Raw genomic sequence first — 10,180 nt, 5'->3', positions numbered from 1 at the left:
ACTTAGGCAAGCAGATTGTTGAAAAAGAAAGCAATGGGTTGGTGGGATTCAATAACTTCTCAGATGTCAAAGGAAATGTTGAACCAGGTGACTTGGGAACAATTTGCAGCTAAGGTGTGCGAACAGTATTGCACTCCTTATGAGATCTTAAGAATGAAGCGGGAATTTATGAATCTAAAGATGACCAGACAGATGACAATTGACGAAGTGATCGAGAAGTTCACTGACAAGCTTTGCTTTGTACAATAATGGCTTCCTGATGAACAATCTAAGATTGATCAGTTTGTGGAAATGATCTTGCCAGAATACAGATCATTGGTAAGAATGGCACCTTCGTTACCTTAAGCCTTTGCCATAGCGAAAATGGTGGAAGGAGATACCAAGGCGGCCAAAGATAGTCAAAATGAAATGGTGATGCAGCCCAAACAGACGTCAAGTCAAGGTAGTTTCAAATCAAAGAAGTCTCATGGTGGTCAACAGAAAGGAAGATTTTCCCAAAGTGGTAGTAGTTCGAACCAGAGGGTGTGGTGCAATGGTTTTAAATCGACTCATGCGGGTCCTTATACTAATTTGACAAAGAGGTGCATGCGGTGTGGAGTAATGGGTCATGATATTCAGGCCTGCTCATTCAAAGAAAATGTTTGCTGGAATTGTCACAAATCAGGGCACAGATCAGTTAATTGTCCATCTGCAAGGAAGATGAGTTTTGGGGTAGGGGCAGGAGTAAGGACAGCGTCAGTCGGGGGATCTTCGGCTTCGTCAACTGGATAGAAGCGTAAGACTCCTCCAAGACCTGAAGCAAGAGCCTTCCAGATGTCGGTAGATGCAGCTACTACTGCCGACGATGCTATCACCGGTATGTTTTTGGTTAACTCTACACCTGCTCATGTATTGTTTGATTACGGAGCCAATCGTTCTTTTATGGCTACTAGATTCTGTGATAAGTTAAACTTGCCTGTTTCTATGTTACCTGAATCGTTAGAAGTGGAAGTAGCCAGTGGTAAGACTGTTCAAGTCACAACATCTGTGTCTGGATTAAGTATAGAAATAGATGGGAGTGTATTTCCGGTGACTTGCTTAGTGATGCCCATACCTAGTTTTGATGTAGTTCTTGGTATGAATTGGTTAAGTCGCCATAAGGCAAGTATAAATTGTGATAAGAAAATAATTTATTTTCCTTTGGCCATTGGGACATGTGCTGTGGCCCGAGGTGAACGGGGTGGGTTTAATTGTCCGTTAATTTCAATGATGAAAGCTAAGAAATCGTTAGCCAAGGGATGTGATTCGTTTCTAGCGTATGTATTTGATGCTAAGAAAGAGAAAAAGACGGTAGCTGATATTCCAGTAGTGCGCAACTTTCCAGAAGTATTTTCAGATGAATTACCGGGTTTGCCACCAGTTAGGAAAGTAGAATACAGAATTGACTTGATGCCAGGATCTACACCAGTGGCTAAAGCTCCTTATAGGTTAGCTCCTTCCGAGATTTGCGACATGATGATGCAAATTCAAGATTTGCTAGATCGTGGGTTTATACGACCGAGTTCATCACCATGGGGTGCTCCCGTGTTATTCATGAAAAAGAAAGATGGTACGCTTTGAATGTGTATTGATTATCGGGAATTGAACAAAAGAACCGTGAAGAATAAGTATCCTCTTCCGAGGATAGATGATTTATTCGATCAGCTTCAAGGAGCTTCGTTCTTTTCGAAAATAGATTTATGGTCCGGGTATCATCAGGTTCGTGTTGCTGAATCCGATATTCCGAAAACAGCATTTCGTACTAGGTAAGGTCACTATGAGTTTTTGGTGATGCCGTTTGGGTTAACGAATGCGCCAGCAATTTTTATGGATTTAATGAATCAGGTGTGTCGACAGTTTCTCGATAAGTTTGTCATAGTATTTATTGACGACATTCTGATCTATTCAAAGACAGAGTCTGAGCATGCTGATCACCTACGTCAAGTATTAGAATTGTTGAAACAATAACAGTTATACGCCAAGTTTTTCAAATGTGAATTTTGGTTACGTGAAGTTCAGTTTCTGGGTCATATTATTTGTCAAGAAGGTATCAAAGTGGATCCATCCAAAATAGAAGCGGTAATGAAATGGAATGCACCAAAAACTCCGACTGAAATTAAGAGTTTTCTGGGTTTGGCAGGGTATTACCGTAGATTTATCAAGGATTTCTCTAAGATTGCGGGTCTATTAACAAAGTTAACTAGAAAAGATGTATCTTTTCAATGGGGTGATGAACAGGAGAAAGCATTTCAAACATTGAAGCAGCTATTGTGTCAAGCTCCGATATTAGCGCTACCCGAGGGTACTGATGATTTTATGGTATATTGTGATGCTTCATATGCGGGTTTGGGTTGTGTGTTAATGCAGCGAGAGAAGGTTATTGCGTATGCTTCACGGCAGTTGAAAACTCAGGAAAAGAATTATCAAGTACATGACTTAGAAATGGCAGCAGTGGTTTTTGCTTTGAAGCTATGGAGACATTATTTATATGGTACGCACTACGTTATTTGTACAGATCACAAGAGTTTACAATATATCTTTTCTCAGAAAGAGTTGAATATGCGGCAGAGACGGTGGCAAGAATTAATAAAAGATTATGATTGTGAAATCCGCTACCATCCGGGTAAGGCAAATATAGTCGCTGATGCTTTAAGCCGAAAAGGATCCATTGACAATGTGAAATTTATGCGAATTGAAATTGTATCGGATCTGATTGAGCGATTAAAGATGACGCAGTTAGAAGCCTTGAGGATGAACATTTAAAATCCGAGCTTTTGTTAAGAGAAAAAAGGATTTAATTGACGATTCTCGTGGATTAAAAACTTTCAACAATCGAATATGGGTTCCTTTACTCGGAGAATTGAGGGAATTAATTATGAATGAGGCACACAAATCAAGATTATCCATTCATCCAGGAAGTACAAAGATGTATCATGTTTTGAAAACTCTGTATTGGTGGCCAACAATGAAGAAAGACATCGCACATTTTGTGGAAAAATGTCATATTTGCGCCCAAGTTAAAGCTGAACATCAAAAACCCTATGGATCATTACGTCAATTAGAAATTCCAAAATGGAAATGGGAACATATAACAATGGATTTTGTAACTAAGTTACCCCGAACCCAGAAGGGACATGATATGATCTGGGTGATTGTTGATCGATTAACCAAGAGCGCACACTTTTTTCCTGCTAGTGAAACGACATCGTTGAGTAAATTGGCTCAGCTGTACATAAATGAAGTTGTAGTTCAGCATGGGATACCATTATCTATTGTGTCGGATAGGGACTCGATATTTGTATCTAACTTCTGACAGAGTTTACAACAAAATTTGGGTACTCGTGTTAATCTTAGTACAATGTATCATCCTCAAACGGACGGTCAAAGTGAGCGAACTATTCAAACGTTAGAGGATATGTTAAGAGCTTGTATATTAGAATATGGTGGGTCATGGGATTCTCACTTACCATTGATAGAATTTGCATACAATAATTTGTATCATTCAAGTATCGGCATGCCACCCTACGAGATGTTGTATGGTAGACGATGCAGAACTCTGACTTGTTGGTTAGAGGCCGGAGAGAAACAGTTTGCAGGTCCTGAAATTGTACAACAAACCGCTGATAAAGTTGCAATAGCTCGAGAGAAGTTAAAAGCTGCTAGAGATAGACAGAAAATGTACGCAGATCCTCGTAGACGACCAGTGACATTTTCTGTGGGTGAACGTGTGTACCTGAAGGTATCGTCGTGGAAAGGTGTAATTCGTTTTGGTAAACGCGGAAAATTAGCTCCAAGGTATATATGTCCATTTAACATCAGGCAGATATTGAACGATCAAACCGTGGTTCTGGATCTTCCTGCAGAGTTAGTGGGTATTCACGATACATATAACATATGTTATCTTCGTAAGTACAAGGTAGACGATGAAAGTCAAATTCTGCCATTGCAGGACTTAAAAGTTGACATGAATAAAAAGTTAGTTGAAGAACCAGTCAGGGTTGTTGATATAAAGGTTACCAGGTTACGTAAGAAACAGATACCAATGGTACTTGTAGAATGGAAACATAGTTTGGGTTCTAATTTGACTTGGGAAACGGAAGAATTAATGAAAGCTAGATACCCTCAATTGTTTGACCTAGACCAGATTCCGAGGACGGAATCTTCTTAAGGGGGTGGATTTGTAACGACCTCGAATCGGGCCTAGCAGTAAATGACTTTTACCCTTAGTGAATATTAATTATTAATATTAGTGATTTGAATAATTATGGGTTAATAATTATTTAATTGGTTAGTTATGTGCGCTTTGTCACAAGGGTCATAGAACAGGTTTCGTTATGTGAATTGGACCTCGTTAGGGCTGCCTAATGAGGTACATTGTGTTTTAGATAACTGGTAAATACCCGTGTGTAGTGGGGAATGGTGTTTCCTCACTATGAAGAAACCCCAATTGAATATACACTCCTGTACGTTCCTTATTCTATCTATTTTAGAAACTAAGAACCCTAAAACACTCCATGCTCTCTAAATCCTTAAAATCAAAAGTGCAAATTGAAGGCTAGTGATTTCTCTTATCTGATTCTAGTGATTACAAGGATCAAGACAAGGTAAACATCTCTGAATTTGATGAATTTAAAAGTGGGTTTTGGGTAAAATGGGTTTTGGTAAATTTTGAGCTTGATTCTTGTGTATATGTGTTTGTTAGGCTTGATTGATGTTAGAAATAGTTTATATAAGTGTTATGTGATATTCTTGAGCCTTTGAATTGACCAAAACAAGCAAAAATCGAGTTTTTGGGCCAAAAACGTGAAAAACAGCGTGCTGGAGCTGTTCTTCAGCTCCCACACGAGTGACAGATCAACCGCGCGAGTGACCACACTTTTGAGGGTCACCCACACGTGTGAGGACTCACTCGTACGAGTGAGGCCTCAGCCACACGTGTGATCAGTAGGTCAGAATTTTGGAAACTTGTTTCGGTCATAACTTTCAAACCGTAACTCCGTTTTCAACAAATAAACTATCGTTGGAATCGTCTCGAAGTGTACGTTACAATGATAAGGTTTTAAAATACTAAATCAAACTTTATGAAGGGTGGAAAAAGCTAAAATTGCAATTGGGCTGCTGTTCCTGCTCAACCGTGCGAGTGAGGCACTCACCCGTACGGGTGAGGTGTTCAACCGCGCGTGTGAGCTTCTAAATCATGCGAGTGGACTTGAAAGTCCCTCGTGGGGGGTAGTTTGTTAGTCGTACGAGTGAGGATACTCACCCGTACGAGTGATCTGGTCAGTCGCATAACCCCACCCGTGCGAGTGATGGAGTTTGTATGTTTGGGTCAAGTGCTATTCTGACTCATTTACTGTATTGTCATGTTTATTTCTTCTAATGTATAATCTTGTTAAAATGGTTACTAACTAGAGAAATGATATTCTCAGGTGATAAAGGAAAAGGTGAAGGCTCAGTGAAATAAGACTACTGAGTTCTTGTATTTCCAGGTGAGTGGGACTATCCTAATGTTTATAAGTATTTAGTAGCGGGTTATGCTACTATTACCTTGGCTTACTCACCTGAATACTTAGTATATGATATACTGTGCTATATTATGTGACTTGTTGTGGCCACCCTGGATGCCGACTACGGGTTAGTAGTCTGGTAGTGATATTGCCGATTGCGGGTTTTGTAGCGGCAACTGGCTTACATGTGGGGCAGCTATGGTTTTGTAGTTATGCCAAATTTGTAAGTTAGGCAAGAGGCAGGAATGAGTCTTTCTGGTTCAGGAGTTACTATTCACGTAGTATAGTTGAACGATGCACCCCCTGCATCTGGATACTATGCGAGGGAGACAGTAACTGGAATTATCGGTATACTCCAACTTGATCGATTGGAGTTAAGGGCCCGGCCAGGCCGCCGATCCTCTTGTTATCAAGACCTTGTTTGTGTATTGGCTAGCTTGATGCTATATGCTTATACCTGTTAGGACTGCGCCATTCACTTAGCCTTGTGCTAACCCCTCACTTCCTCCCATGCAGGTAGAATTGTATGTTAGGGTTTTTGGGAGGAGCTTTCAGTTTTGATGGATATGTTTGAAGAACAAACTCTGATGTCTTTTGTATAACCTAAAATTAGTTGTTTAACGTAACACCAGATAGATTATAATAATCGTGTGGTATTGTAAAACTTAAGTATTATATGTATAAAGTTTCCGCTGTGTATTTAAAAAAAAAATGGACGGTGTTACAAATATTAGCCAAGAAGTCGCGTTTTTACCCCGATATTAAGCCCTAAAACAATAAAGTTCCAAACTTTAACGCCAAAATAATCGTTTAATCGATTAATTTTGTTGATTAAGTAATTACAAAGGCGATGCAAAAAGAATCAAGTAAATCAGAGCTAAAACGGAGATTCTAGAATGAAAACAGTGAAAGACAAGTTAGGACCCCAGAAACCAAGTTACGATCCCGAACGAGCAAAACGATCCAAGCAAAATAGCAAACCATCCCAGGCACCGGCCTCCTGAGCCGGCTTGCCACGCTGACCTGCCACAAAGGGCACCGGCCTGCCAAATCAACACACACCAGGCATGAGAAATGGCTAGCACAAATGGGCTGCCTGGCACCGGCCTATGGAACCCGCCTGTGACGCTGGCCTGCCAGCCGGCCCCAGCAAAAATTCTCCTATAAAATGGGGCATTTGTGCTCATTTTTACACACACTCAACTTTGTACTTCAATTTAGATTTAAATTTGATCAGTTAGTTTTTAGTAGTAGCTAGCTTAGCTTTTATTTTCCGGAGGATATCCCGGGGAGTCACTACGATCTCGCGCATATTTCTTCAGCCTTTTCAGATTTTTATCCGAAACGCTTCTCTTGTTAATTAAACAAGTATTTTATCATTTATGTTTAAAGATGCGTTTTGATATTATCATGTTAGCTTAATTAATCTGTATGTTGCCATACTAGAAGTTTGGGTTAGTTTAGTTATGTTAAATTAGTACGGTTACTGTTGTTATACTAAATCTGTGATCCCGATAGGTTTTGTATGCTAGTATATTAAGGATTGACCAACCTAGGTTGTGATCATGACTTATCCATCTATATGAACTTAGCTACTTCATAGGAGTAAGACCCCTGGTTATACGGTGCCTAAAGATTCTATGAACTCGGTATGGCCGGAGTTCTCGAGAGGCATCTAATGCGCTTTTAGGATACGAAACATTGGAATTGAGATATGAATGACCTAGTATGCCTATTGATTATTCCAAGGAGACCTCTTAGGGGAAATTAAAATCTAGTTAGTGCCTTGACTGTGTGACCCTAACCTATTACATGTTCTTGTTTGATTGTTGCCCTAGGAGCAAGTCATATCAACTGTTTTAGGTATCTATTAGGTTTCTATCTGCTTTACTTTCAGTATTTCAACTGTAGTGTTGTATAATGTTTAGAGTAGTATGATCTCATTAGTATGATGAAATGGTTGTTAGTTTACATTAACGTTATGTCAACTTGACCCGACGGCTCCTCCGATTTGTGATCAGTGTTCACTCAACATGGCATGTCGTTATTCAGTTACCTAAACTGATAACGTGCATTAGGAATAGAACTCAACTCATTAATAAACCTAGTGCTTTACTATGGAAAAACTCTGAGGTATAAATACCCTTCAATTATTGATAATGCTAAAAACGAACATATATTTCATAGCATTATCCCTCAAGAAAGACAAGCTTTTAGTTGCAATTGTTCTATTTACAAGTGATATTCGTTTAAATATTAAAAGGTGAAGACAAAAGGCAGATTCGACGAATTGAAGACGCAAACGACCAAAAAGCTCAAAAGTACAAAGTACAATCAAAATGGTTCAAATTATTGATGAGAAACGTCTCAAAATTACAAGAAGACGCGAAACGCAAAATACAAGATATTAAATTGTACGCAAGGACGTTCGAAAATCCGGAACCGGGACCAGAGTCAACTCTCAACGCTCGACGCAACGGACTAAAAATTACAAATCAGCTATACACATAAATATAATATAATATTTAAATAATTCTTATAATTATTTATATATTATATTTATTTCTTAAAACGTCGACAAGCTTGTGAACAAAAACATATGAGCTGGTACCTACCTCCATGCGATCGCATGGCCTGGAGGAACAAAAGCCATGCGATCGCATGGCACACTTTTTCAGCTCAGGTCCTATAAATTTCGCAGTTTGGTGATGAATTTATACATCTTTTTCTCTTCATCTATCAAACGTATATATATATATATATATATATATATATATATATATATATATATATATATATATATATATATATATATATATATATATATATATATATATATTAATTTTAATTTTAAATTCTAATAATAAGGGTATGTTAGCGAATGTTGTAAGGGTGTAAGTCGAAATTCTGTCCGTGTAACGCTACGTTATTTTTAATCACAGTAAGTTATGGTTAATTTATTTTTAAATTAATGTATCGTAGCTAAGTTATTATTATGCTTATTTAATACCGAAGTAATCATGATGTTGGGCTAAATATTAAAATTGGGTAATTGGGCTTTGTACCATAATTGAGGTTTGGATAAAAGAACGACACTTGTGGAAATTAGGCTATGGGCTATTAATGGGTTTTATATTAACTAAATGATACCTCGTTGATTTAATATATAGACTTATAATTTGACGTATTTATATATAACCACATACGCTTGACTGGGTACGGTGGGCGGGATATCTATAAATACCAATAATTGTTCATTTTATCGGACACGGGATTGGATTAATAGTTAATAGACTCGTTGAAATAGGGGTGGATTACATTCAAGGGTAATTGGTGTACTTGTTAACAAAGTAGTAAAACCTTGGACTACACGCAGTCGATAACCTAGTGTATTCATTAAACAAAGTATTAAGACCTTGTTACAATTCGAATCCCCAATTAGTTGGAATATTTGACTTTGGGAATAAGAATAATTTGATGAAGACTTCCTCATTTTATGATTATGACTGATGGACTATTATGGACAAATCCGTATGGACATATTGAATAATCCAGGACAAAGAACAATTAACCCATGGGAATAAACTAAAAACAACACGTCAAACATCATGATTACGGAAGTTTAAATAAGCATAATTTATATATTTCATGTTTAATTGCACTTTTAATTATCGCACTTTTATTTATTGTCATTTTATTTAATTGCATTTTTAATTATCGTACTCTTTAATTATCGCAATTTTATTTTATCGCACTTTTATTTATCGTAATTTCATTATCGTTATTTACTTTACGCTTTACATTAAGTTATATTTATTTTTAATATTTTACATTAGGTTTTAACTGCGTCTAAAGTTTTAAAATCGACAAACCGGTCATTAAACGGTAAAAACCCCCTTTTATAATAATAATACTACTTATACATATTTTTGTATTTTTACAAATATAGTTTTTTTTAAAAATATAGCGTTAAGATTGTTTAAAAGATCCCTGTGGAACGTGAAAGGACCCGTCCTAATCCATCCGGACAAAGTCCACATCGATTACAAACGATTCACAATAGTTAGTTACATCGCGAGGTACTTGACCTCTATATGATACATTTTACAAACATTGCATTCGTTTTAAAAGAAAAACTTTCATTTCATTGAAAATTGACGACATGCATACCATTTCATAATACATTCAATTATAATTAACTTAATAATGATCTTGATGAACTCGATGACTCGAATGCAAAGTCTTTTGAAATATGTCATGAATGACTCCAAGTAGTATCTCTAAAATGAGCAAATGCACAGCGGAAGATTTCTTTCATACCTGAGAATAAACATGCTTTCAAGTGTCAACCAAAAGGTTGGTGAGTTCATTAGTTTAACATAAATAATTATTTCATAATTTTAATAGACCACAAGATTTCATATTTCCATCTCTCATAAACATACGTCCCGTGCATAGAGACAAAAATATCATTCATATGGATTGAACACCTGGTAACCGACATTCACAATATGCATATAAGAATATCCCCATCATTCCGGGATCCTCCTTCGGACATGATATAAATTTCGAAGTACTAAAGCATCCGGTACTTTGGATGGGGCTTGTTGGGCCCGATAGATCTATCTTTAGAGTTCGCGTCAATTAGGGTGTCT

The 10,180-nt window shown here is 37.4% G+C and overlaps 1 protein-coding gene across 1 annotated transcript; it reads left to right on the top strand.

The window, feature by feature from the left end:
• Positions 1-813: 813 nt before the first annotated feature.
• LOC139889178 (uncharacterized) lies at positions 814-4,726 on the top strand. Its single transcript, XM_071872141.1, has 6 exons — positions 814-1,588; positions 2,159-2,509; positions 3,615-4,063; positions 4,429-4,481; positions 4,601-4,622; positions 4,721-4,726. The coding sequence occupies exons 1-6, from the start codon at positions 814-816 to the stop codon at positions 4,724-4,726; spliced, it is 1,656 nt and encodes a 551-aa protein (XP_071728242.1).
• Positions 4,727-10,180: the final 5,454 nt, after the last annotated feature.

The sequence above is a fragment of the Rutidosis leptorrhynchoides genome, chromosome 2, assembly GCF_046630445.1.
Source record: "Rutidosis leptorrhynchoides isolate AG116_Rl617_1_P2 chromosome 2, CSIRO_AGI_Rlap_v1, whole genome shotgun sequence".
Classification (NCBI taxonomy): Eukaryota; Viridiplantae; Streptophyta; class Magnoliopsida; order Asterales; family Asteraceae; genus Rutidosis; species Rutidosis leptorrhynchoides.
This window is presented reverse-complemented; position numbering and strand designations above follow the sequence as displayed.

What these genes read in the sequence shown, in the direction of transcription:
- LOC139889178 (XM_071872141.1), top strand. Translation starts at nt 814, where the DNA reads ATGTCGGTAGATGCAGCTACTACTGCCGACGATGCTATCACCGGTATG. An exon ending in ATGGAGACATTATTTATATG is followed by an intron (nt 2,510 to 3,614) that starts GTACGCACTACG and finishes AACAGTTTGCAG; the next exon opens with GTCCTGAAATTGTACAACAA. An exon ending in CCAATTGAATATACACTCCT is followed by an intron (nt 4,482 to 4,600) that starts GTACGTTCCTTA and finishes ATCTGATTCTAG; the next exon opens with TGATTACAAGGATCAAGACA.